The sequence below is a fragment of the Molossus molossus genome, unplaced genomic scaffold (assembly GCF_014108415.1).
Source record: "Molossus molossus isolate mMolMol1 unplaced genomic scaffold, mMolMol1.p scaffold_m16_p_12, whole genome shotgun sequence".
Taxonomy (NCBI): domain Eukaryota; kingdom Metazoa; phylum Chordata; class Mammalia; order Chiroptera; family Molossidae; genus Molossus; species Molossus molossus.
The window spans coordinates 65,058,241-65,085,908 of record NW_023425347.1 but is presented as its reverse complement, the minus strand read 5'-3'; the positions used below and the strand labels follow the sequence as shown (position 1 = coordinate 65,085,908).

Below are 27,668 nucleotides of genomic sequence, written 5' to 3'. Positions count from 1 at the left end.
TTTGCTCAGGCTGTTCCCCTCAAGCTTCCTCTTTTTTGCCTCACGTGCCTATTAATTCTTCAGGCTTCAACTCTAGTGTTACCTGCTCATTTCCTGACCCTCCATTCTCTCCATCAGTTAATTGCTTCCTTCTCAATGTTCCTGAAGTCTAGTTAATGCAGCTTCAGAGACTGGCCTACTCCCCTGTAGTTTACAAATGTTTTCACAACAGAGATTTTATTTGATTCTCACAAGAACGCTGTACATTAATAACTTACATTTATGGAACATGAAGCATTTTATTTATTTAAATCCTCATAACAGTTTCAAATTGCAGATGAGGGAACTGAGGCACACAGTGAGTAACTGACACAATAGCTGGAATCTGTGGTCTGAGTCCTGGCACCCACCTACTCACCTACCAGGGTTTCCCTATGATCTCTGTTGTACAGAGTTAGAAACGGGGGTGGGGGGGGGGGTGTTCTTACTACCTCTTGCCATCTCTGGTGAGCACCTGATCACTGAGAGGCAGAGATCAGGCCTGAAAGCCAACAATACAAAGGCCCAGAGGGGTCTATTTTAATCCTTAGTTTGTTATTCGAGTAGGGAAAGACTGGTATTCTTCAAATCAAACAGCCCCAGTGATTAGCCAGGGTGGGGAGTAAGGAAGGCAACAGTAGGTGGCTTGGTCAGCACCTTATTACTAGGCACCATATCAGTCATTTTATATCCATTACTGTCTTTGAGAAAACTGAAGCCTGGAGAGGTGAAATAATGAGGGCAGTCCACTGCATATTTTCCTTCTGGATCCTGCACTTGAAGGTGCGCATCTCCCATGCTTGAGGTTAAATGGGAATCACTCGCCCACAAATCTAGGGGGTCGTTTCTCCCTGAAGGCTGCCATACCCTCTAGCCGGTCCCGGGTGGGGATGTTCTGAAACAACAAAAGAATATTTGTGGGGGAGTAGGGCCAGAAGCCAATAAAGATTTACTCAAGTTTGTCCAGCCCATGACAAGGCTAGGGTCCAAGTCTTTATTGTCTGCAGACTCTGGTGTTGGGCCATGTGAAGGTATTGGCCTCAGTGGCTCCTTAGTCTCCTGGAGAAGACAAGCGGCCTCTTCAGACTCTGGCCTGTCATTTGTAACCTCTACTTGCACACTGCTTACATGCCTCGAGAACTGACTGTCTCCTATAGCAGTCTGATACGAGGCTTCGCAGTAAGAAATATGGCTTTGAATCCTGATGTGTGGCTCGCTCACACCAGGCCCTGCATGTCCCAGTACCTCTTGTTTAGGAGCATTTTTGATATTTGTTGACCCGGAGATTAGTAATTTTTTACTCACCCAGGAGTCAGGGCTAAATAGGTCAGCCCCAGGTTTATCACCCCACCATCAAACACATAGCCTGCAGGATATAATAACCAAGGCCTTGACATCCCAACTCTAGTCTGGCCTCTACAGTGGCTACTGGTACAGAGACTGTGGAAGCCATTCTTCCTCTCTCTCAAGTACCTTTGTGTTGTTTGATTCTCTGGGCACTCACTGGAGACAGGATGTACCACCATCAGATGGCTGAGGAAACAGTCCCAGAGAGAAGCTGTGTGGTTCCTCTGGGAGCATCCCAGGCTAATTGTGAGGAGAAGGTGGTGTAGAGTGAGACCCTTTGAGTTGGGAGGAACCTACTAAATTGGTCATGTATTGCACAAGGGCCCTGACTGACCCAGCCTCTGCTTACAAGCATGCATTGGACTGATGGGCAGCAACCACATACCTGGGCATAGCATATCCCTTCAATGGCCATCCCTGATGCAATGTCCACCTGCAAGAAAGAAGTACCTGGATCAGTCTGACCTTGTCTACCTCCATCTGCATCGGGAGCCAGCCTGCCCTACTGCCTATACTATTCTCTACTGGTTCATGGCTTTCTCCAGCAAAGAATTACTGTGGCTTACTGTATGCCAGTCAAGAACAGAGATGATTATGCTAAGGAATTCCCTACCTGGATATTGAATGCTATTCATAACTACCAAAACAGTGCTGGAACAAATTGGGGCTGTGAAACCAATGGGGAGGGTTGCACACAGCCTGCAGAGCTGAGGAGGGCAGGCATGAGCTGTGCTTGCAGACAGTTCCTCCCTCCCACGGGCTGCCTCCCCATGCCTCCTGTCACTACCCCACTAGTGAACTTTGCAGGCTTTCCATTGCCCTTAAGAATAAGGTCCTGGGCCTTCATGACCTAGGCAACTTCCCAGCCTCTACTGTCCATTGCTTTCCATTACTACTGCTTAACAAGCACTGTTCTAGGAGAAGTACTGCATGTATGTAACCTTCATGCAAAGGTTAGAGCATCCCTAGTATGCAGTTGAGAAATCTGAAGTAAGGAAAGGTGAAGGGGCCCTGGTCGGTTGACTCAGCAGTTGGAGCATCGGCCTGCGGACCAGAGAGTCCCGAGTTCGGTTACCGCTAGGGGCACGTACCAAAAGAAAAAAAAAAAGATGAAGGAATTTGTCTAAGGTCATAGCAATATGCGGAAAAGCAGGTCTTTGAGCCCAGACAGCCCAGCACCAGAGCCCTTGCCCCTAACTTCCATGGTTTGTTGTCTCACCCCTTACTCCCATTCAGTCGAAGTGCTTATTTATGCACCTCTGTGCTTTTGCTCATACTTTACCTTTTTTTTGGAATGTTCGTCCTTTCCAAGGCCCAACTTGAATATACTCTTGAACTCAGCACTACCCAATGGGACAGTGCAGCTTTAACCTCTTCAGGGTAACTATCTGCTTGGTACCCTTAACCTTTTATTAGTGATCTGGGTCTGTATCTGCCCCACTCCCCACCTTGGGGTCAGTGACTATATGTTACTTATCTCTGTGTCCTAGTTCCCGGCTCAGCTCTAGAATCACTATGTGAATAAGTTGATGAGTAGGGATGGATTAGCTGTACCCAAGACTCCACCCTGAGCCCTGTCCTTGAGGCCACATTACTGACCATCAGCACAAAGCCAAGAATATAGACAGGGAGCCACACAGGCCTGGTTCTTATTACTTGCTCTGTGACCCTGGATGAGTCATTTACCCTTTCTGAGCCTCAATTTCCTTCTCTCTCCAGGAGAAAAAGATGTTGATAATATGTAATCTGTAATATCACCTGGCCAAACTTTACATTTTGTAGATGGGTAAACTAAGGCACAAAAAGAGAGAAGTCAGACTGGAAGTCTGTTACAGGACTCCAGTTCCTGAGCTCTTTTAGTCCAGTTCCGGAGTGCCATGACAGCACTGCCTCCCAGCCACCCCACTGGCCAGTCCTGACCAGAGCCCTCTCACCTCCATTCCTCGATCAATGGCTACTTTGCCCAGCCGCACAGCAATGGGGGCCTAGGGAAAAGAAAAGGCTTGGTTAAGGAGGGGATCAATGCTGATCGTTGGGTGGTTGAAATAAAGGCATACAGCTCCATCGTGAGGGAAGAGTTGTGGATGGGGAGGCAGAGTTCTAACTGTTCTGCTAAGTGTTATATTTCGTTAGCGTTAGCACCTACTGGTTCTCAGTTGACATTCCTTTTCTATTATAAAGGAAACCTGATTAATCCCTGATCTACCCAATCCTGACCACCTGGGGTTCTTGTCTTTTAATTCATTCCTATTTAATTCATTCCTATGAATACTACAATTTACAAAGTGCTTTCCCACCTATAGACTTGTCTATTGGTGCTACTCACCCTTTCAGGATTGTGCCATCTTTTTTTTTAATCCTCACCTGAGGACATTTTTCCATTTTTGTTCAGACAGAGTGGGAGGGATAGAGAGGAAGAGAGAGAAACATCGATGTGAAAGGGACACATCAAGTGGCTGCCACCCGCATGACCCAACCAGGGCCGGGGACAAACTGCAACCGAGGTACGTACTCTTAGCGGGAACTGAACCCGGGTCACTCTGGACTTCAGACTGATGCTCTACCCGCTGAGCCAAACCGGCCAGGGCAGGATTGTGCCATCTTTAGTTGAGGCTCAGGGAGGTGAAGCATTTGGTCACATTTGGCCAGTGAGTCAGTGGTGAAGCTTGGATTTGGTTCCCAGTCACCTTTCCCACTGCTTCTCCCTTTATCCCTCTCATCTCAGCAAATGAAAGCCTTCACTGCAAGCAGGTTTCACCCCAGCAGAGTAAAAAATGGTCAGGATTAGGAACGTAGGCTCTGAAGTCTGACAGGCCTGGGTTGAAACCCCAAGGGGACATTTTGCACAGCCGCTTGGAAGCAAGAGCATCAAAGCAGCCATCTCTCCTTTGCCGGTTTTGTGTCCAGTTAATTAACTTGTGCCACAGCAGGCCTGGCACTCCGTTCCCAGCCCCACTTCCAGGCAAGGAATTCACTTCCTACAGTTCATATTATTTGAAGCTTTTATAACTAAGACTTTATTAGAAAAAGAATGATTATTTTAAAATCTGTTAGCATATAAGCCATAATCGAAAAAGCTAGTTACATAAAAATGAAGTTGGGAAAACTACCACAAATAAAAGGCAAAAGTAAAAAACTGGGAAGATGTATTTGTGATACTTAAGACAAATGAACTTTCTTGATTTTTAAAAAGCTAGTATAATTTTTTTTTTTAACATTCACAAGGGTATGAAAAGGGGGTTCACAGAAAAATATAAACAAAGGGTTCACAGATTTAAGAAAATGCAAGTCAAAACAGTGAGGTGCCCCTTTCACCTCAGACTAGGTAAAAAGTAAAAATGTTGGTAATGCCCACTATTGTCGAGATTAGGAAATGTATTTGCATACATTATTGATAGAGGAAATTGGTACAATGCTTTGGAAAGGCAATTTGGCAAGAACTCACAAATGTTAGCTGCACATGTTCTTTAATGTTGCAGCTCCATGTAGGAAACTAACCTACAGATACACCTCTACAAGTGCACTAAGATGTATAAAGTTATTCACTCCAGCTCTTTTGCAGTAACAGAAAGATGTAAGCAACATAAATGTTCATCATTAGAGTACTGCTTAAATAATAGTACATCCAGACCATGAATGAAAAAGTACAGTTGTTTAAAAAGAATGAGGTCGATAAATATATAGAAGTGGACAAAAGTAGGTTCAAAATAATAATAAAACAAAAATAATACAAGAATAAACTTTCACACTCACAACTGTAAACCTACTTTTGCCCGCCCTTGTATATGTCTATATACTCAGAAACAAAAATGTATGCTAACACACATATATGCTGAAATGGGAAACTCCAAGAAATTAAGTTAAAATAAGGTGCGTACTAGTATCTATATTATTATTCCATTTGTATAAAAGGTGTTAATATGACATGCCTTTGAGGAGAAGGGTCAGGAGAAAGTTCACTTTTTGTTTTATACTTTTCCATACTGTTTGAGTTCTTTTTTTCTTTAATCCTCACCCGAGAATATTTTTCCATTTATCTTCAAAGAGCGTGGGAGGAAGAGAGGGAGAGAGAGAGAGAAACATCAGTGTGAGAGAGAGACATCGATGGGTTGCCTCCCGCACAAAATGGACCGAACCGCAACCGAGCTACATGCCCATGACTGGAAGCAAACCCGCAACTCTTTGGTCCGCAGGCTGATGAGACAAACCAGCCAGGGCCTGTTTGAATTCTTTATTATGCACAACATTTTAATTTCATGTTTTTAAAATGTCTCTTAGAACGGGATTAGCCTCTAAAGCTATGTTCCTTGTTTCCTAAACCATCCTTAAAGGAACTTAGAGTTACTTAAATATACTGTGTGAGCATATATGTGTAACCTATATTCTTACATATGAAATAAAAATTTCTGGAAGAGTATGCTTACTGTTAACAGTCATCTCTGGGGAAAGGTATTGGGGAATTGAGAGCTGTTTGGGTGACCAAGTGGCTCGGTTTGCCTATGACTGAAGGGTCATCAGGGCATGGGACTTTCTTTTACTTTTAATTGGGTCAGCCCTAGGTAAACAGGGTTACCTGGGTCTCTTTACTTTTTATCTTTACCTATGCCTTTCTTATTCTTGTGTTCTGTTTGATTTGCTTGTCATGAATATGTATTATTATTATTTAGGTAACTAATAAAGAAACTGCTTTCTCACTAAAGAAAATTTAAAACTATATACATATAGTTTTAACATACCATACAAGGTTGGGCAAAATAGGTTAAATTACTAACCATCTTTACCTAAGAGATAAATCATAAGTAAGGATATGAAATAATAACAATAAGACAAATTATACAAATAAATAATTCAGTGATAAATAATACAAGAATACACTGTTTTGTGTACTCACAACTGTAAACTTACTTTTGCTCACCCCTATATATATGAGAATTATTAGAAATATAAAAATGTCACGTTATTTGGAAATGAAAACAGTGAGTCACACTTGTGGCCACAGTATGTTCAAGTAGAAAACATAGCCAAATCCATATTTAAAGCATAATATGTATTTACTGTTTAGGGAGAAAATCTAAGTGTTAAGTTGCAGGCCTTGCATTTATTTAAAATGTTTTTTGGGCCCTAATCTCTGGAACCATTTGACTCCCTAGTCTTTGTAGTTTGTCCACTAGTGGGTAGCCATCTACCACACCATCCCTGTCATTCACCCCATCCAGGAATAGGCTGGAAGTTGAATGTTTATTTTTATAGGTTGCATCAGATGTTCTACCACTGGGATCAGTGATGGTAATACTAGTTTTTGGTAATGCTGATGTTTTGGAATGCAGAACTACTTTTAAGTACTAAAATACTAGTACTTACATTAGTAGAATACCATTATTTCAGTGTATTAAAATATCTGAAATCAGAATCATCTTGAGATCAAGCTCAAAGACCCAGTAATTCAGTTTATGAAGAAAGACACAACCCTGCAAAGGTCTTGCTAGGTAGGCGTCCTCTGTGAAAGGCAGTCAGCCACTACCTTGAGTCAGAGTTTTGTAATAGTTCAGAGACTTTCTGACCAAGTGTAATAGAAATCTGACAGCATTAAAATTGTCCTGGGAATACCATCAGACTCTCCATTTATAATGATAAAACTAAAAACACACACACACAAAAGGGAAAGAAGACAAAACATGCTTTCTTTTAAACCAAACTAACTATCAGTTTTTAAAAGTTATAGTCTTGTCCAGCTGGTGTGGCTCAGTGGTTGAGCGTCGACCCATGCACCAAGAAGTCACCAGTTCGATTCCCAGTCAGGACACATGCCCAGGTTGTGGGCCCGATACCCAGTGGGGGGTCATGCAGGAGGCGGCCAATCAATGTTCTCTCTCATCAATGTTTCTATCTCTCTCTCCCTCTCACTTCCTCTCTCTCTAAAATCAATAAAGGAAAAAAAATTTTAAAGTTATAGTCCCTGCCCTCAAGGAAGATCTCAAGTTATAAAAAGTTATTATTTAAATTGGAAACAGAGAAAGAATTTTTTCCAAAATAAAATACTTATTTTCATGATTAATTCAGATAGTTTTATCTTTCTTTTTTTAAATTAATTTATTTTTGTTACAGATATTTCTCCTTTTTCCCCTTAGACACCCTCCTCTCAACCCCCCAAACCCCCCAAGCATTGTTGTCTATGTCCATTGGTTCTGCATACATGCATGTAAGTTCTTTGGTTTATCTCATCCCTTCCCCCCACCCCCCTCCTCTGAGGTTTGTCAGTCTGAACCGTATTCCTTCTATGTCTCTGGGTCTATTTTGTTCATCAGCTTTTTTTGTTCATTATATTCAAATTTTTATACTTGAAATGCATTACTTTCACAAATTTTGTACATATTCTGTACTCTACAATAAATACTAGTTTTTATATTGTATGTAGTTTTTATATTATGTAAAATAAATGCCAAAATACCAGTATTGTCTCACTGGTATGGTATTGTAGTCACTTTTTGTGACCTTGATGAGCAAGTCACTTAACCTTTCTGGGGCTGTTATATCACAGATACGAGGATAATCAACTCAGCTGGATTATTCCAATAATTGAGACACTATATTAAAGTACCTAGAATTGTATCTGATGGATGGGCGATGCTCCATGTGGGCTGTCAGTATTTATTATGTTAGTAAAACTTAGCTCCATTTCAGCTGCTTTCATATCTTTATGGAAGCTACCTCTGGGTCCTGTCACAGTCGTGAGAAGTCAGTAGAGGTTCTCCGGTCCTTGGGAGACCTGATCAGTCAGATCCAGGGTGTCCTGCTGAAGGCTTTGGGCCTGGCAGCTGGTAGTGTTACACCTAGGCAAGGCCTAAACCCCTGGTTCTCTAAACCTTCTGTGAGATTATTCTCAGAGGCTATTTGAGGATTTAAACATATTAATAGGTCTTAACACATGTCCTACATGATGTACTTCAAGAATTTCTCCACCATGCAGTACGGTCAGAAAGATGGACTTGTATTTTTTTATCTTGCTTTTTTAGTCTTGGGGACATGAGGTACTGTCCAGTATAGTAGCTACTAGTCACATGTGGCTATTAGCATTTGAAATGTGTGAAGTTTAACTGAGAAACTAAATCTTTAAATTAAATTGAAGTAACTGCATGTGGCTAGAGGCTGCCTTAGTGGACAGCCAAGTATGGAACGTGTCCATCATCTTGGAAAGTTCTCTGGACAGTGCTGGTCTAAAGATTTTCAAGCCCATTTGATTCCAGTTCCTCAGAATTCAATTTTAATTTTAACTAAAAATTGGATTTAAGTGTGTTTACTGGATGGCTAAATGGATGCAAAACTCCAAAGAGGGTTCATTTTATAAGTCTGGTAAATGGATCTTGCGTGGACACCCTAGCCTCCCCGCTCGTGTCCCCCGTGGCATAGGCCCTCCCTCCTGTGCTGGGCTTTCAGCGCACCTGGGGCAGGATCTCCTGGGCCAGTTCTCGTGCCCGGTGGTAGGCAGCATCGCCCTCCTTGTTCTGGGCCACAGCGTGATTCACCAGCCCCAAGGCCTGGGCCTGCATCCCACTCAGTCGACGGCCTGTGAAGATGAGCTCCTTTGCTAGGGCCACCCCCAGGCATCGAGGCAGCCTCTGAGTCCCTCCTGCCAAGGTGGAGAGTGGGCGGTAAGTCAGCATGGGAAGTGGGAGCCCAGAGAAGGCCCAGGCTGGGAGTCAGCCAAGACTTCTTCTCAGAAGCAGATTCTGACTTAGAAGGGCAGAGAGCCAAGGAAACAGGGAAACCAAGGAAAGCAGGGATGTACTCTGGGTAGAGGGATTGGGCAGGTAAAGGAAGATGGGTGCTGTGGGTAACGTTACCTGCTCCTGGGAGGAGCCCTCGGGTGGTCTCAATCAGGCCCATGACAGCTGAGGAAGCTGCATAAACAGAGTGAATCCCTAACCCTGTCAAGTGCCAATCCTTGGGGAGAAGTGACACCCACCTCTGGGCTCTGCTCACCCCTTCAGCCAACCACTTCCAACATAATTTGGCCACAGCCAGACCTCTCCAGTCTTTGCCTTTGGAAGAGCCCTGGACTGGAGGTCAGGAGGCTCAGGCCTTCATCCTACCATCCCCAGTGGGGTCAGGGGTGGGGGCATCACCAGGTAAGTCTGTTACCCTTTCTGAGCCTCATAGGTGGAAAAAAGATAATTACCTGCTTGAAAGAGCTGCTAAGGATCAAATGAGGTAATGGTGCTTGGAACAAGGAAGGGGGCCCTGGAAGGTGTCCAATACCTATTTGTGAGTTAATAGATTCTCTGTCTCATGCACCTTTAGCTCTGGTCTGGCCTAGAGTGTCAGTGACTCCTCCCACTACAGTTATTCCTCCCAGCTTTTCATCAGCCTGAAATTTCCTTGTGATTAGTCCATGTCCTTGTAAGTTCTTTCTCTGAGAAGCCCTCCTTGAGTGTTCCACCGCACAGGCATCTTTCCTAAATCCCCTCTGGCCATGCAGTGTAGGCAGGAGGGAATGGCCATCACTCCTGCCTATGAGGGGTTTTACACTCACTCTCCTATTCCCCAAACCCTACAAGTTAGATGCCTTAAACATGGACAAGGTGAGAAGCAGAGTTGGGGCTATAACCTGACCAGGTATTTTGATGCCTTTTCTTTGACATGCATCGTGTAGATATAAGCTATCTCTATGGCTGCAGTTATACATTTTTAAATGTTCTGGGGGGGCGGGAGAAAGCACTGAAGGAAGATGTAGCACCATGATGGCACCAAGACTGTAACGGCCTCCAAGAAGGGTGCACCTGACCACCAAGTCAGCAAGGTTAAAATGTAATCAGGTATCTTCTTCATCCCCCTTCCTCCACTCTTCAGTGCTCAGTTGCTCCAAAAAATGAACCAGAGGGCAATGTTCCTGCCCAGCGATGTTTGTGTTTAGCTGATCTGGTGATAAACTGTCCCCATGGCTAACCTTTGTTCAAAATTCGCTAAGTAAAGCTGGCTTGGACCGAGTCGGAAGGTTCAACAGCTCATCTTGTCCTCCTTTGCCTTCCCTGTGTGTGTGTGTGTGTGTGTGTGTGTGTGTTCCCTGCCAGCAGTTTTGAAGCACTCCAGGTGAGGGACCTGGTACTGAGAGGTGAGTGGTTCTACAGCAGTCAGGGCTGGGCCAGGAGGGGAACTACTTTCTCCTGTGTCTTCCACCTTGCCTTTAGATCTGCTGTTGGTTGGAAAGCCAAAAGCAGTGGCTGACTTCACAGAATCCCCACAATTACTCTGTTTCACTCCCCTTTGCTCCCCACCCTATCCCACCTCTCCCACTGCCCAGTACCTGCCACTCGGAGGTCACAGGCCAGGGCAAGTTCCAGGCCTCCACCCAAGGCATACCCATCCATGGCTGCAATGGTGGGCGCAGGGAAGGCTGCTGTGGAGATGAAGAAGGGCTCAGGCTGAGAGGCTTTGGCAAGATCAGGACAGGGACTCAATGTTGGAGAGGGGCTAGCTGGTTGGGACAGAAGGCCTCGTTGGTCTCAAATTTGGGGGGCTCCTTGGTGCCTCAGATAGGTTTTTTAGAATTTGTTTTTTCTACAAATTTCAAATTTCCACAGGGAAATCTGTGAGACCAGATTAGAAACCAGAGTGGGGAGATGGGCTACATGATCCCTGCTCAGGCCCCCTCTCCTGCTGGCCACTCTGGAAATGGCCATTCTGCTCCCCCTTCTTGTTCTGTATGGCAAACCCTGTGCTAAGTGCTGGGAACATATAATTGAATCAGACATAGGGAAGACAGACCCAGGATGACCAGTACTCTGTTAAAGGAAGCTTGGAGGATGGGTCAAGGAAGGCTTCCTGGAGGAAGACATACTAGTGTTCTTAAAAGATGAGTAAAAAGTTCAGGTGACGCACTCTCCCTCTCTGGGGCATACCCATGTCTGTCCTTCCTCTCCTCCCACAGGAACATTACCTTTGCCTCTCTCTCCTAAGCTCTAAGGGTTCTTTTTCTACCTCTGTAACTTGTTTCCTGAGCCTTTGCAGTCCAGCTGGCTCACTCCTACTACTTCTGTAACTTTCTAAACTTTCTCTTATAATTTGAGAAAAAAAAAAAAATTCAGGTGGCCAAGGAGGGATACTCTAGGCAAAAGGAAAAACAATTGTCAAAGCCTGAAAGCATGCTTGGTGAAATTTGGCTCCTCTGGAAGAGCCAGGCTTGAACCCCAAGGTCATGGGGTAGGAGGTTGGGGTCAAAACTAACAGGGCACAAAGGCTGAGAAGCCAGAGCCCCCTGTGAAGGAAATGCTCTCTAAACTCTCGTCACCCTTCTCCTTGTAGAATTCCTTGTGCCCATCCTCCCTGGGAAAGTCATTTGTCTTTCCACAGAGCTCACAACAGAAACTGTCCTCTCTTTAGAGTGGAGGATGGTGGGTGGGTGTGGCTGGGATCAGCAGGGCCCCTGAATGCCCTCCTCCACCCCATTCCAGGACTCTCACCAATTTCATTCATCAGGCCTCGGAGCCGCTGGACAAAGACTCCCACCTCTGCCTCATTCATCTGCTCCCGCTCCTTCAGGTCAGCACCTGCAGATGGGTTGGTGGCAGTCCTTGGAAAATAACCCGTTACTGAGTCCTAGGCTGTTAAAGGATCCAGCAAAGGAGACTTGAGGAGAAGCAGCCAGAGAGGAAGCAGAAACACCAGGAGGCATTGGTCAAGGAAGCCAGGGAGGAAAAGGGGTAGAAGGGTCAAGTAAAAAGGAGAGATGCCACAACAGAAAGAAAAATTGGACTTCATCAAAATTAAAAACTTGTGTGTCAAAGGACACTATGAAGGAGTGAAAGACAGCCACAGAATGGAAGAAAATATTGGCAAATCACATATCTGATAAGGAATTAATAAGATCTCCTACAACTCAATAACAAAAAAAAACCCCACAAAGGACAAAGACTTGAATAGACTTTTCTCCAAAGAAGATACACAGATGGCCAATAAGCACATGAAAAGATGCTCAACACCATTAGTCATTAGGGAAATGCAAACTAAAACCAACCACAATGAGTTAACATTCCACACCCATTAGGATGGCTATTGTGAACAAAAACAGAAAACCAGTGTGGATGTGGAGAACCCTGATGCACTGCTGGTGGGATTGTAAAATAATGTAGCTGCTGTGGAAAACATTTTAGTGGTTTCTCAAAAAAGTTAAACATAAAATGACTACGATCCACTTATTCTCCTAAAAGTATACCCAAAAGAATGGAAAGCAAGGACTCAACACACACTCGCACACCAGTGTTTCATAACAGCATTATTTACAATAGCTAGAAGGTGTAAACAATCTAGTGTCCACCAACAGATGGATGAATTAGCAAAATATGTGTATATGCAATGGAATATTATTCAGCCATAATAATAAATGACGTTTAGATTCATGCTGCAACATGATGAACCTTAAGGACATTATGCTAAGTAAAATAAGCCAGATACAAGAGGACAAATGTGTGATTACCTAGAAGTCAGCAGGTTCCTCTGTCACAGGAACTTACCAACCAAACCCAGAGGCTTGACAACACTCATGTTCTCTCCCCTTTGGCAAATTCATAAAGTAGACCAGAAGTTACCAGGAATGGGGGAAAGCAGGAATGGGGAGGGATTGCTTAATGGGCACTGGATTTTTTTGTGTGATGATGACACATTTCTGGAACAGTGATAATAGTTGCACAACCTTGTGAATGTACTTAATGCCACAGAATTTTATACTTAAAAGTAGTTAAAATGTAAATTTGTGTAATGTATATATTTACCACAATTTTTAAATTATATAATAAAATAAAATGTTATTTATTTCCCCCAGTTTTGTGACATAACAGACATGCTCACTATATATTGATTACTTTTTTAAAGGAGGGAGGGGTCAGTGGGATCCAAGGAGGCTGAGGGATCAAGTAGGAAGAGAGAACTGAGATGGGAACATAGGATACAGTGGCATGGAGGTGGGCAAGGGTGTTGGTGAGAGTAGTGACTGGTGAGGTCATCCAAGGCCAGATGGTAGGAGGCTGAGGTGGGAGTAGAGAGTAAACCACAGTCTCTTCAAGTCCTAGACTCTACCAAGTCAGAGCTGGGAGAGCCCTTGGAAATCTTTGATTAGTTCCAGCCTCTCTACGGCAGACGGGGAAACTGAGGCCCAGGGAGGGGCAGGGACTAGCCAAGGATTCCAGAGCAAGTTGGAGTCAGACCCAGACTCTGCTAGCCTGTCTACCTCTCTGTGCTAATCTGGGATAGTGAGGAGTGGGCTAACGGGGCCATGAAGTGACCTTGATAGAGGAGGTCAAACAGAAAGGGAGATAAAGGAAGAGGCCCGGTTTGAATGAGGACCTCAGCCAGGGCTGCCGGGTCAGGCAGACTGGTCTGCATATTTGTTCTGCCAGGGCAGATGCCAAGCTGGGCACCAAGATCCCAACGCCTCAGATCTAGGGACTGAGCCACATTCCCTTGGAAACTCCTGGAAATTCTATTCCTCCCATTCTATCCCTCGACAACTACTTCCCGCCTCCCCAGTGACCCTCATTACCGTCTCTCCAACCATCCCAGCGTTGGTTCTTAGCTCAGCTCAGCTATCATTGACTTGCTTCTTGTGGGCCTGGAATGTGGTACTGCTTTGAAACAGCAGTTAATACTGCTTGCCTTGCTGTGAGGACCACATGGTGCAGGGACAATGGAAAGGTTTGGTGATAGGGACTGGGCAAAGGGGCACAGAGTCCCATCGGGGCCACGGACCTTGCGAACATCTTTGACTCAGTTTCCTAATTTCCTCAGTAAAGGGTCAGAACACAGCATGGTGTAGCCAAAAAATAAAGATTTGGGGGGTTAGAGAAGCCAAGTTCAAATGGAATTAGATTCTACCTCTTACTAGCTATGTAACCCTGGGCAAGGAATTTTACCTCTGAGTCTTGAGTTCACATCTGTAAAATGGGAATATTGAGTCCTGTGCTAGAGATTACTTAAGCACCCCACCAACACCTGCAGGCTGGTGGGAACCCTGCTGAGCCCCGGGGTAGAGGGAGGGGAGGAAACCCACCTGCACAGAACACACCCTTCACTCCACTTCTGAAGAGCAGGACACGCACTTGCTTGTCATTCCACAGCTGGGCCAGAGCTTCCAGCAGCTGCAAAGGAGACCCCATCAGATACCTCCCAGCTCAGCCCCAACCCACCCTGGTGTTTACCCGTTCTCACCTCATTGACAAAGACATTTCCCAGGGCGTTGCGGGCATGTGGTCTGTTCATGAGAATCTCAGTGATTCCTGCAGGGGACCAGGCAACGTTGGGTGAGTCAGCTGGCCTGCTCACTCCTGGGTGGGGGCCTGGGCAGCCTCTACCCTTGAGCAGCACTGTGACTTGGGAAAGTCACACATGCCCAGACCTCAGTTTTCCAAACTATTAAATAGAATAACCCTTGCCCTTTCTGCCTCACAGATGAAGTGGAAGGGCTTGTGAACTTTGGAGAACATGGGGAGAAGGACAAGAATGACCACTGCAGTGCCTGCCTGCTTCTGCCATTGTTACACACACACACACACACACACACACACACACACACACACACACACCCTCACTCTCTCTCTCTCTTCGGTTTTACTGCTCTATGTTATTCTGCCCTTTACAGCCAGACTTCCTCCTTTAGAGTTTAATAAGTTACAATAAGCAAACGCCCCTGTAACCACCACCCAGAACCCCCTCATGTGCTCTGACTCCATCACAGCTCCCTCCTCAGCATCAAAAGTAACAACTCTCTTGACTTTTAGAGTCATCACTTCCATGCATTTCTTAAAATTTTATCACCTACATGTACATCACTAAACACTACAGTGTAGGCTTGCTAATTTTAAAAGGTTTGCGTTGCCTTTTAAAAGTTTGTTAAAATCAGTTTCTGCCTCTAGCCCCACCTTTCCCTCAAAAGCTATTTATTAAGGAACCTGGGGTATTTGACCTGTAGGGTTTCCTGAAGTCTGGATTTTTGGATTGTTGTACTCATATGGCAAGTCAGCAGGTTCCTCTGTCATAGGGACTTAACTAAACCCAGAGGCTTGACAACACCTGTGTTCTGCCCTCTGGCAGAGGTTTGCCCTACCTGTGTGATGTTTTTTCACTAGCAACAGCCAAGCTTCTTGAAGGGATTTTCAGTACTTATTAAATCGCTTTCTTGTCTTCCATTCAGTTAAACCTTTTCCAGTCTAGTTCCCATTCCTATCACTCAACAGAAACAGGTCTCACCAAAATGACCAGGGTAACCTCATCATTAATCAAGGGACAAATTTCTGTCCTGGTCCCAGCCTCAGCAACAATCAACTCTGGACCATATGTACATTCTTCCTTGAATATTCTCTGCCTTGGTGTTTCTTTTTTTAATAGGTTTAGGTTTTGTTTTTTATTGTTTTTGCTTTTTGACAGCAGTTTGAGGTTCACAGTAAAACTGAGCAGAAAGTACAGAGATTTCCCATGTGGCCCCTGCCCCCCACACATGCACAGTCTCCCCTACTATCAACATCTTGCACCAGAGTGGTACCTAATTTATTACAGTCGACAAACCTACATTGATGTGTAATTGTCATTCAACATCCATGGTTTACATTAGGGGAAACTCTTAGTGTAGGACATTCGATGGCTTTTGACTAATATATGATACCATGCACCTGCCTTGTGGCCCCACATTCTCCTGCCTCCTCCCTCCTCTCAGATGATATTCTGCACTTATCTAAGTTTTCTTCTACACAGTCTTTAAAATTCTTAACTCATTTACTAAATACATTCTATAATAAGTCCTGGGGATGTAATGTACAGTATGGTGACTGGTTAATAATATTGTATATTTGAAAGTTGCTAAGAAAGTAGATCTTAAAAGTTCTCAGAACAAGGGAAAAAAAGGTGTAACTATGTGTGGTGGTGGATCTTAACTAGGCTTATTGTGGTGATTATTTCACAATGTAACAAATGTCGAGTCATGTTGCTGTACACCTGAAACTAATATAATGTTGTATGTCAATTATACCTCAATTTTTAAAAAGCCCAACTATTGCCTGACCAGTGTGGTTCGGTGGATTGAGCGTCATCCCATGGACTGAGAGGTCCTAGTTCGATTCCTGGTCAGGGCACATGCCTGGGTTGCAGGCTCCATTCTCAGTAGGGGGCATGCAGGAGGCAGCCTATGGATGTTTCTCTCTCACATCGATGTTTCTATCTCTCTCCCCCTTCCTCTCTCTCTCTCTAAAAGAAAAAAGCCCAACTCTTATGAAGGGAACTCCACAAAAGATATACAAATGGCCAATAAGCATATGAAAAGATGCTTAATTTTATTAGTATCAAATAAGTGAGAGTTTGCCCCGGCCGGTTTGGCTCAGCGGTTAGAGCATTGGCCTGCGGTCCGGAGAGACCTGGGTTCAGTTCCTGCTAAGGGCATGTACCTCGGTTGCAGGTTGTCCCCGGCCCTGGTTGGGTAGTGTGGGTGGCAGCCACTCGATGTGTCCCTTTCACGTCGATATTTCTCTCTCTCTTCTTCTCTCTCCCTCCTACTCTATCTGAACAAAAAAATGAAAAAATGTCCTCGGGTGAGGATAAAAAAAAAAAAGTGAGAGTTTAAAAAAAGCATAATGAGATATGATTACGCACCCAGTACAATGACTAAAACTAAAAAAATCTGAAAATAAAAACCAAGTGTTGGCGATGAAAAAAGAAACTCTATATATCTATTGAACAATTGTAATATATACAAAATTGTGGGAGTTATAACTTATGTAACAGTCCTAATCCATAAAGTGCTTATAACCTAATAGAAGTAAATTAAAATACGAGTCTTGAGTAAGGTGAGTACATAAAATACTTAGAGGATTACAGATGGCAGTTCACAGATGGAAGCATTTAAGCAGGTGAGGCTAAGTAAAAATTTCATTTGAGGAATGAGGTGTGGTGGGAAAAATACTATAGATAATGGATCACCCAAGTTTTTTTTTATTGATTTTATTATTTATTTATTTTATTTATTTTTATCCTCACCCGAGGACATTTTTGCATTTATCTTCAGATAAAGCAGGAGGGAGAGAGAAAGGAAGAGAGAGAGAGAACATCGACGTGAGAGAGACACATAGAATGGTTGCCACCCACATGACCCCAACCGAAGCCGGGGACAAACTGCATCCGAGGTACGTGCCCTCAGCAGAAACTGAACAGAGGACTCTCTGGTCCGCGGGCCAACGCTCTAACCACTGAGCGAAATCAGCCAGGACTCTTTATTGATTTTAGAGAGAGAAGAAGGGAGAGAGAGATAGAAACATCGATGAGAGAAAACATCAATTGGCCACCTCCTGCATGCCCCTCACTGGGGTTCGGGCCCACAACCTGGGCACGTGCCCTGACGGGGAATCGAACTGGCGACCTCTTGGTGCATGGGCCTGACACTCAACCACTGAGCCACACTGGCCGGGCTAGACTACCCAGTTTTTTTAAAAAATATGTTTTTATTGATTTTTTAGAGAGAGAGAAAGGGAGAGGGAGAGATAAAAACATCGATGTGAGAGAGAAATGTCTATAGGCTGCTTCATGCACACCTCCTACCGGGTATCAAGCCCCAACCCGGGCATGTGCCCTGACTGGGAATTGAACTGGGACCTCTCAGTCCATGAGATGACATTCAATCCACCAAGCCACATCAGGCAGGTGGACTACCCAAATTTTTTTTTTTTTTTTGCATTTATCTTCAGACAGAGCAGGAAGGAGAGAGGAAGGAAGAGAGAGAGAGAAACATCGATGCAAGAGAAACACATCGAGTGATTGCCACTCACACGACCCCAACGGGGGCTAGGACAAACTGCAACTGAGGCACATGCCCTCAGCGGGAACCAAACCTGGGACTCTCCAGTCCGTAGACCGACACTTCAACTGCTGAGCCAAACTGGCCAGGGCCTACCCAATTTTTTATTAAAAAAAATTTTTTTTTTCTTTATTGATTTTTAGAGAGAGAGAGAGGAAGGGAGAGGGAAAGAGAGATAGAAACATCGATGAGAAAGAACATCAATTGGCCACCTCCTGCATACCCCGCACTGAGGATTTGGCCCACAACCTGGGCATGTGCCCTGACCAGGAATCAAACCATCAACCTCTTGGTGCGTGGGCCAACACTCAACCACTGAGCCACACTGGCTAGGCCCAATTTTTTAATGTCAAACTTCCTGAAAGCTCAATCTAGGATCTTTTTATTCAGTCACCTGTACAATTAAATTATGTATTTAACACATGCTGGTCTCTGTACTAAACACTGTGATTCCAGAGACCAGGCAGACTCAGTTTCTGTCCTCTCAAACCCTGCAGTCTAACAGAGAAGACAAACATTTAACAAATAATTACTATTTGTGATGAGAACACGGACAAAAAGGACAAGGAGGTATAGAGTGCACCAGGAGGAACCTGGTGTCGAAGGTCAGCAATGACCTCCTGGTAGAGGAAGTGACCTGGTAGAGGAAGAGCTGAGGAATGACTAGGACCGCAGGCAAAAGTGTGAGTGTGTTGGTGGCGAGAGAAGCCCATTCCAGGTAGAGGGAGCTGCACAGATGAGGGCCCTGAGTGGGAGAGCCAGGTATCGTAGGGGAGGTTCTACAAAATCTGTAGAGCTGGGCCTTTTGGGGTTTTTGGCTGGGCCTGAAAATTAAACTGACATAGATTAACAGGAGAAAAGCGTACATATTTATAAAGTTTTACATGACATGGAACCCTTATAAGGAAATGCAGACCCCCAGAAACAGTGGAGCATACATGCTTTTATAGTAGGTTGAACAAAGAGAGGCAACTATGGAAAGGTAACTAAACTACGTGGGGAGGCTAAAGGAAAATAAGATTTTTTAAAAACAGATTGTGTTTGTACAGAATTCTCTTGGCTTTGATTCTTGAATAATGTTTCTTTTCTCCTGGTACAGGGAGGGCATCTTTCACAGGGGAGTATTTATCTCTTGTTTTCGGGAAGAAAAAGGGAAATCCAAATTTTGTGCATCTGCTGTTTTGTTTTGTTTTGTTTTTTTATCCTCACCTGAGGCATTTTTTCATTTTTTGTTCACATAGAGTGGGAGGAAGAGAGAGAAACATCCATGTGAAAGGAACACATTGAGTGGTTGCCACCCACACTACCCAATCAGGGCCGGGGACAAACCACACCCGAGGCACGTGCCCTTAGTGGCAACTGAACCCAGGTCTCTCTGGACCGCAGGTCAACACTCTAACCGCTGAGCCAAACCAGCCAGGGCGTGTTTTGTTTTGTTTTGTTTTTTTCAAGTGCCTTAGCACAAAGTAATCCTACGCCAAAGAGGCATATTTGCAGGTAACATATTCTTCCATCTTTCAGTTGTGGGAGACTTTTTGCATGGCATCCATTTTGTTAAAATCTGCTCTGCAATCTCCTGCCCCAAGGCAGGATATCTCTGCATACAATGTTTCTGCATCCTTTGAGTAACCATTTACTCAGCCAGTTATGCTCTGTTCATCTTTTTGTTTCACCGGTGATATTCACTTGAAATTGCTTCAGGGTAGTTACTCAGGGGTGGTTGCTCAATGACATAGCTTGGCAACAAATGTTCTTGTTTTTCTGCTTCTTGCCCTATATATTGTGTGGATCTCCCCAGAATAAACGAAACTTGATCAGAGGCCTGTCTTGTCTAGAGGCCTGTCTTGTCTCCATCTTTTGTGTCTCTTGTCCCTCCTCATCCTCACTCCCCCTCTAGAGTCCTCGTTGCTCGACCTGTTGAACGGGTTATTCAGTGTTTTTGGGAACTTGAGGAATTCGGAGCCAAGGGAGAGCAGTATAAAGTGAGGTAGGAGAGTCCAGAGGATCTGTGCTTGCTCATCTGCCCCTTCTTTTTCTGCACCAGCCTCTTGTATCCCCGGACTGCCCTGAAACCCGGCCAGCCCAGAGCTCTCCTCTGAGTTCCCAGCCTGAATAACCAACTGCCCACTTGATATCTCAACCAACATGTCCCAAAACTATCGATTATCTTTCTCCTGTTCCCTTGGTGAGGGAATTACTGCAGTATCAATCTGGAAGTCTATCGTGTTGCCTCCCTCTCTATCACCCTTAAAAGTGACTCAGTCTCCATGGCCTGCCAAATCAATCTCTTAAATAGATCGTAGATCTTCTAGCTCATAGCCCTCATTGCAGCCACTAACCTGCTATGGGCTCTTTCTCTGTTACATGGATCATCCAACTGGCCCTCTCGCCTTCAGTCTTGCTCACTGTTCCTATTCATTCCTTCATTTAGATCACAGTCATCTTTCTAACTCAAATCCGACCATGTCCCTCACTTCCCCTTTTCATCAAAATAAAAGTCCAATCTTCAATACCACCCACAGGAAACCTACCCCCCACACACACACACACACAACCTGGTCCTTGCACCCCACTCTGGCTTCAACTCAACCCCTAAATCTGGGGCAGTTGTGGGGAAGAGACACCAGCTGTGGGCAGGGGCCATTTCCCCTCCTCTAAAATGTCAGGGATGGGCTAGAGGAGTGTTCACCAATCCTTTGGCCTTCAAAGATCCCTTACTTTTTTGTCCCAGGGTCCTCAGCTTTGTCTATGGAACATGCAGTATTTATTAAGATGGCATCCTCAGTGTGAGTTGATTTGAGACATAGAGAAGGGCCAAAGAAAGTTTCAGGGCTCTCAAGGAACAGGGAGTCCAGCCTGAAGTTAGAAAATCGTGGTCTAGGACAGAGAACTGTAACACTCAGTAGGTGGACTTCCTTAGCCTCTTCAGAAATTTTCAAAGAGCTCATTGAGCCCAGCAGATCTGGATGTCACACAGAGGAACTCAAATGTCTCCACAGTTCTCTCCAGCTCTGATGCTTCAGAAGAGAAAATGTTGCAACTTTTGGGAAGAGAAACTATGGTGGATACAGAGATACTGTTATCAGAGGGGTTGAGGAAAACAGTCTAGGTCTCAGGTAATTGTGTCAGAAAGACCATACCTAGAGTGGTCCTCCCTGCTCACATCCCCTTCTGTTAAGTGTGGGCAAGACCTGTGAGTTGCTTCTAACCAACAAATTAGAGCTAAGGTTACCAAATGTTATGTTCAAGATTAGATTCAACTATATAACAATGAGATATTACTTTCGTGGTTAGGTTACGCTGTATATAAGACTCTGTTTTGGCCCTGGCTGGTTTGGCTCAGCAGTTAGAGCACTGGTCCACAGACCAAAGAGTCTCAGGTTCGACTCCTGGTCAAGGGTACATACCTGGGTTGCAGGTTCAATCCTCAGCCCCAGTTGGGGTCATGCAGGAGGCAACCAATTAATTTGTCTCTCACATTGATGTTTCTTTCTCTCTCTCCCCTCCCCCCGCCACCCCTTTCATTCTATCTAAAAGTTAATGGAAAAATATCCTCCAGTGAAGATTAACAACAACAACAAAAGGACTCTGGCCATGGCTGGTTTGGCTCAGCGGTTAGAGCATCGGCCCATGGACCAGTGAGTTGCAGGTTCGATTTCGGTCAAGGGCATGTACCTTGGTTGTGGTTTGTCTCTGGCCCTATTCGGGTCGTGTGGCAGGCAACTAGTCAATGTGGCTCTATCACATCGATGTCTCTCTCTCTCTCTGTCTCCCTCCCTCCCACTCTATTTGATAATAAGTAGAAAAATATCCTCGAGTGAGGAATTAAAAAACAAAACAAAATAAAACAAAACTCTGTTTTGCTAGTGCACACCAGAGACATGTGTAGACCTGTGGAGAGGATCATGTGGCAAGCAAGTGTGGGCAGCATCTAAGAGCTCAGATTGGCCCCCTGGCCAACAGTCAGCAAGAAAACAGGACCTCAGTCCTGTAAACATAGGAGGTGAATTCTGTCAATAAGGTGAAGAGCTTGGAAGCATGTATCTCTCCAGTCAAGCCTATGATGAGACCATAATCCTGACCAATTCCTGGACAGCAGCATGGTAAGACCCCAAGGCAGAGAACCCATCTAAGTTGTGCCTGGACTTCTGACCTACAGAAATGATGAGATAATAAATGTGGTATTATAAGCAAAAAAGTTTGTGGCAATTTGTTCTGTGGCAATAGAAAATTAATACAGCCCTGGCCGGTTTGGCTCAGCGGTTAGAGCATTGGCCTGCGGTCCTGAGAGACCCAGGTTCGGTTCCCGCTAAGGGCATGTACCTCGGCTGCAGTTTGTCCCCGGCCCTGGTTGGGTCGTGTGGGTGGCAACCACTCGATGTGTCCCTTTCACGTCGATGTTTCTCTCTCTCTCTCTCTCTCCCTCCCACTCTCTCTGAACAAAAAAAAAATAGGAAAAAAAAAGAAAGAAAAGCAATGGTGTGCCCAGTTGGTGTGGCTCAGTGGTTGAGCATTGACCCATGCGCCAAGAGGTCGCCAGTTTGATTCCCTGTCAGGGCACATGCCCAGGTTATGGGGCAAGCAGGAGGTGGCTGATCGATGTTCTCTCTCATCAATGTTTCTATCTCTCTCTCCCTCCTCTCTCTCTAAAATCAATAAAGAAAAAAAAAAAAGAAAATTAATACAATCATGATGTCCTGGGGTTGGCAGAAATTTTCTCTCTCCTTTTAGCTTTCCTGTTCTGTCATTCCTTTCTCTCTCTCTCTCTGACTCTCTCCCAGCTTTCATCTTTATCTCCTCTTTCTATCTTTATATTCCTTTCTCAAATACTAGCTGCCAGTGTGGCTTTGCTCAAGCCACAGCTCAGTCATACATCAGATCCATGGCCTTGGGCAAATTACTTTACCCGTCTGGCCTTCAATTTCCTGATCTGTAAATAGAAATAATAAAAAGGTTGTTATGAGGATTAAAAGACATAATGCACATAAATGCTTAGCCAGAGTTTGTGGGTACAGTGAGCAGGAAAAATATATGAATGCTGGGGGAAAGTCTAGGGCCCAATGCAAGGTATGAACTCCAAGCTGGGAGCCCTGAGGAGCTAGGCAGGATTTCTTTGGCTTTCATTAATTCATCTGACAACATTCAATTTGCATACCATATGCCAGGCCCTGGAGAAATAGGACTCTGCCATGGTCCCTGCCTTCTTAGTTGAGCTCCAATTCCGGGAACATTTCTGTTTCTGGGTGCCAGCAGTGGAGACAGGTCTGCACTGCCTTCTCCTTACTCTTACCAAACCCACCATGCCACTGACTGATGATTTCTTTTTTAAAAATTTTTCTTTATTGATTTTAGAGAGAGAGGAAGGGAAAGGGAGAGAGAGATAGAAACATCGATGAGAGAGGACATCAATTGGCCGCCTCCTGCATGCCCACCACTGGGGATTGGGCCCACAACTTGGGCATGTGCCCTGACCAAGAATCAAACTAGTAACCTCTTGATGCATGGATCGATGCTCAACCATTGAACCACACTGGCTGGGCTGACTGATGATTTCTTTAGCAGCTGACCTAGGATCACTTCTCTCTGGATGGTTTGAATCATAGGCTTGTGATGTGGGTAAGTGTCAACAAAAACCATTGGAAGTAGTATAGAGAACAACTGGTTTAACAACTTATTACATAGAAGGGGAAACTGAAGCCCAGAAAAGAAGAGAATTTGCCTAAATTAACAGTTGGACCTAGACAGCAATCCTTACTCTCAAAGAGCTAACAACATATGAAGGAGACAATTCCAGACACATGAAAAATAAAGGGACATGGAGGGGTAGTACATAGGCAGAGAGGAAAGGAGAGGACCCAAATCAGTGGCCTCGCTAGAATAAAACACAGAGGTGGGACAGTTTAAAATGAACCCATGAGGTAGAAGAGATAAGATGGAAAGGTCAGGTGTGGTGGAGAACCATGAACACCCTGCTAAGTAAGGAGCTGGTGTAGAACCATAAAGAAGAGGGAAGAGCCCAGCCAGTGTGGTTGAGCATGGACCCATGCACCAGAAGGTTGCCAGTTAGATTCCCAGTCAGGGCACAGGCTCAGTTGTGGGCCAAATCCCCAGTGGGGGGCATGCAGGAGGCAGCCCATTGATGTTCTCTCTCATCAATGGTTCTATCTCTCTCTCCCTTCCTCTCTCTCTAAAAATCAATAAAGAAGAGAGAGAAGAGTGAAGAGTGGGTAACAGGCCAATTCTGTTTTCAAGGACAACAGGTAAAGTGTGACAATGCTCTGTAACCATGGGTCCAAGAGGAAGGCAGAGCCTGTCGCTTCTAACATAAATATCAAATGACCTCAAATCACTTTAGGAGGTGGGAGGGGGTTTCTCCTGTGTGGGAGTCTCACTCTCATGCCTCCTCCACTGCTTCTTGGTTTTCTGATCTCTGTCCCTCAATGACCTAAATGCTCTCTGGTAGGGGCAGAGGCTTAATATGCTGATCCTTGTTATCTCTGGATTAACAACTCTGCTATTTGCAAGGTCTATGACCCCTGATAATACTTTTTACTGATGTACAAGTATGTTTTGTACAGAAGAAGCAGTGATGACCTAATACTTGGGAACACAGGTTTTGAAATCACACCTGATTCAAATTGCTTAACCTCTCCGTGCCTCTGTTTCTTAAAAAAAAGGGGGGGGGCATTTATTTTTTGCTCCACTTATTTATGCATTCATTGGTTGTTTCTTATATGTGTCCTGACCAGGATCAATCGACAACCTAGGCACCTTGGCATATAGAGAGGAGTCTCTAACCAACCGAGCTACCAGGCAAGGGCCTCCGCCTCTGTTTCTTAATCTGCAAAGTGGGGAGAATAAGTATAACTATATCAAGGCAATAACTATATTAAGGCAAGCACTGTTGCCCATTGGGCAGTGAACTAAGCATGAGAGTAAGAGGTATTCTCTATGACCCAGCAATTCCTCATGGCCAGAGAAGTTTTCACCAAGTGATGTTGTATAATGCTGCTGGCAGCCCTTACATGCCCATCAAAAGTAGGGGATGCACACCGGGGAGCAAGGAACTAGATTCATATAGCAAAGCAGTTTTTAAAACGTTAGTATAGGAGGGGGGAAGGAAATAAGAGATGTAGAGTCCAATGCCATCTGTGTAAATTAAAATTCTGACACAAACAATGCTACATCAAATACAGGGGAGAGGGGAGAGGATTGGGGTGAAAGTAAAGATAAGAAACTGGCCTTGACCTGATGGTAAGGTGCAACGGACTGAGGAGTGTGGGCAACAACAAACCAAAAACAAAAAACACCGTGCAGTCAAAGGTGTTTCCTGCCAGTGACTAGCGAACTTTCCCGGCCCATACGCAGAGAGGGGACGCGCCCTCCTCTGCCCTCACCCTCCTCCCTTCATCACAGTCCTGCACGGTCAGCCGGATTGGCTCCGCTGCCTCAGCCCCCTTGGGACCTTGCCAGGGCCCTGGGACCTTGCCAGGGCCCTGGGCCCTGGAGGGCAATCACGCCTTTTAAAGCTCCGGGCGTGGGTGCTGGTGTTTAGTCCTATCCCTGAGCCATTCCTGTTCCCTTCTTCACAGCCCAGGCCAACGCACTGGGGACTCTGTGTCCCACTCCAACTAGGGGTCACCCACTCTCGGGAAGCCTAGACTGGGATGCAGGGGATTTGGGACCAAATCCTGAAACGCACTGAGCGACTATCCTTCCTTCTACTGGTCTCCATCTTTCCGTGCACAGTGGACGCGCTGGCCATCGCCTCGGCCCGGGCAGCAGCGCCAGGCGCCCCCCCCCGCCCCCAGCTCTGCTCCGGCTCGCCCCAGCCGGCTCCTGGGTGCTTCCGGGGAGAGCGCACTCACCTTTGTCGGGACCCGCCAGGGCGCGCACTTGGATCTCCGGGCCCCGGGCCGCTCCATCCGAGGCGTAGCTGCGGGCCCGGAGGGGTCTCCAGGGGAGCGTTAGGCGCAGGGCGCTGGTCAGGGCGTGCTGCATGAGGGCGCCCGCTGGGTAGGTGCTGCCCGGCTTCTCCACCGCCTCCTCTCCCACTGAAAGCTCTCAGCTCGGCCGAGAGGCCTTCGCAAATTGCTCCACCTATGGGCCGACAGGCCCAAGCCGCCCTCCTCACCTCTCGAAGACCCGGAGACCTGGGTGGGGTGGAGTGGGGGTGGGGGGAGCCCAGCTCCGCGTTATGATTTGGGGCAAGGCTGTCAACCTTTCTTAAGCGTCAGTGTTTTAATCTGTAAAACGGACATGATAAATGACTACTGGAAAAGTAAAGGCAAATGCCAGTTAAAGTACCCACAACAGATTTGAAACGGTACTACGCTATCGCAAACGGGAACGACCGGCCTGAACTGAACTATTTGGGCAGGGGCGGGAGTTCACAATCTGTTGGCGACCCAGTCGAACTCAGCCGCTGGATAAAAAGCTTTTCAACCTGGTATCAGCCATTCCGGTTTAGGTCCTCTGCCATAAGGAATGTGGTCTTGAGCAGGGTCTGAGATTGAGAGCAGGGATTGGCCAGAAACCGGTTTCACAAAAGTGTAGCCTGGGGAAAATTTTTGGATTGTTAGAATTGTTCTGTATCCTGTTTATGGTGGTAGTTTAGAAGAGTCAGTGCTAAAAGGCCCAGGTTGGGAGGGATTTCATGACATATATGTCTAAAACGCAGGAAAAACTAAAGTTCAGTCACTAGTTCTGTGACCTTTTTAACCTATCTGAAATTCATTCTCATGCCTCGTTTTTTTAGGATTAAAGAGGTGACAGAAACAAAGGCTTTAGCCCCTTAATTTGTTATGTATATTTGATGCTTTTTATTTGCTGATTCTGATTGCAAATCTGTCTACTCACAAAAATTTACTTGTAACCCCAAAATCAATACTCAAAATGCTCTTGAGATGGCAACAGTTTTGAGTGGTGCCATGTGCCTGTTCGCAGGTGAGGTAGAACAAGACCATGCAGTACCTTCTTGTTTCAGCTTTCATGCTGTAAACCAGTGTCCCTATCATGATCTATTTTGTTCTACATTTTTTGCATTTTGTCCTTTTTGTTGGTGATTTCACTGTTTAAAAATGTCCCTAAGCCAGGCCAGTGCGGCTCAGTGGTTCAGACTTGACTCATGCACCAAGAGGTCGCCAGTTTGCTTCCCAGTCAGGGCACACACCCAGGTTGTGGGCCCAATCCCCAGTGGGGGGCATGCAGGAGGTAGCCAATCAGTGTTCTGTCTCATCGATGGTTCTATCTTTCTTTTCCTCTCCCTTCCTCTCTCTCTAAAATCAATAAAGAAAAAAATAAATAAATAAATAAAAAGTCCCCAAGGCTAAAGTGCTGTCTAGTATACCTATGTTAATTGCAGCATTGTTTACAAAAGCTAAGGTATAAAAGCAACTTAGGTGTCCATCAATAGATGAATGGATAAAGATGTGGTAAATATATACAATGGAATATTACTTAGCCATAAAAAGAATAA

At 45.2% G+C, this 27,668-nt stretch overlaps 1 protein-coding gene across 2 annotated transcripts; it reads right to left on the bottom strand.

Annotated features, from left to right (window-relative positions):
• Window positions 1-325: 325 nt before the first annotated feature.
• On the bottom strand, window positions 326-26,286 carry ECHDC2 (enoyl-CoA hydratase domain containing 2). 2 transcript variants are annotated; one of them, XM_036256400.1, is made up of 10 exons: window positions 26,059-26,286; window positions 14,563-14,630; window positions 14,405-14,492; window positions 11,823-11,909; window positions 10,667-10,759; window positions 9,207-9,263; window positions 8,805-8,992; window positions 3,300-3,350; window positions 1,751-1,798; window positions 326-913 (listed from the first exon to the last, which is right to left on the bottom strand). In XM_036256400.1, exons 1-10 carry the CDS (start codon window positions 26,189-26,191, stop codon window positions 836-838), a joined length of 891 nt encoding a protein of 296 aa, XP_036112293.1. In that variant the 5' UTR covers window positions 26,192-26,286; the 3' UTR covers window positions 326-835. The 2 variants fall into 2 exon arrangements, with proteins under 2 accessions (XP_036112293.1, XP_036112294.1); XM_036256401.1 differs by having other exon boundaries at window positions 10,667-10,756.
• Between the last annotated feature and the right edge of the window lie 1,382 nt (window positions 26,287-27,668).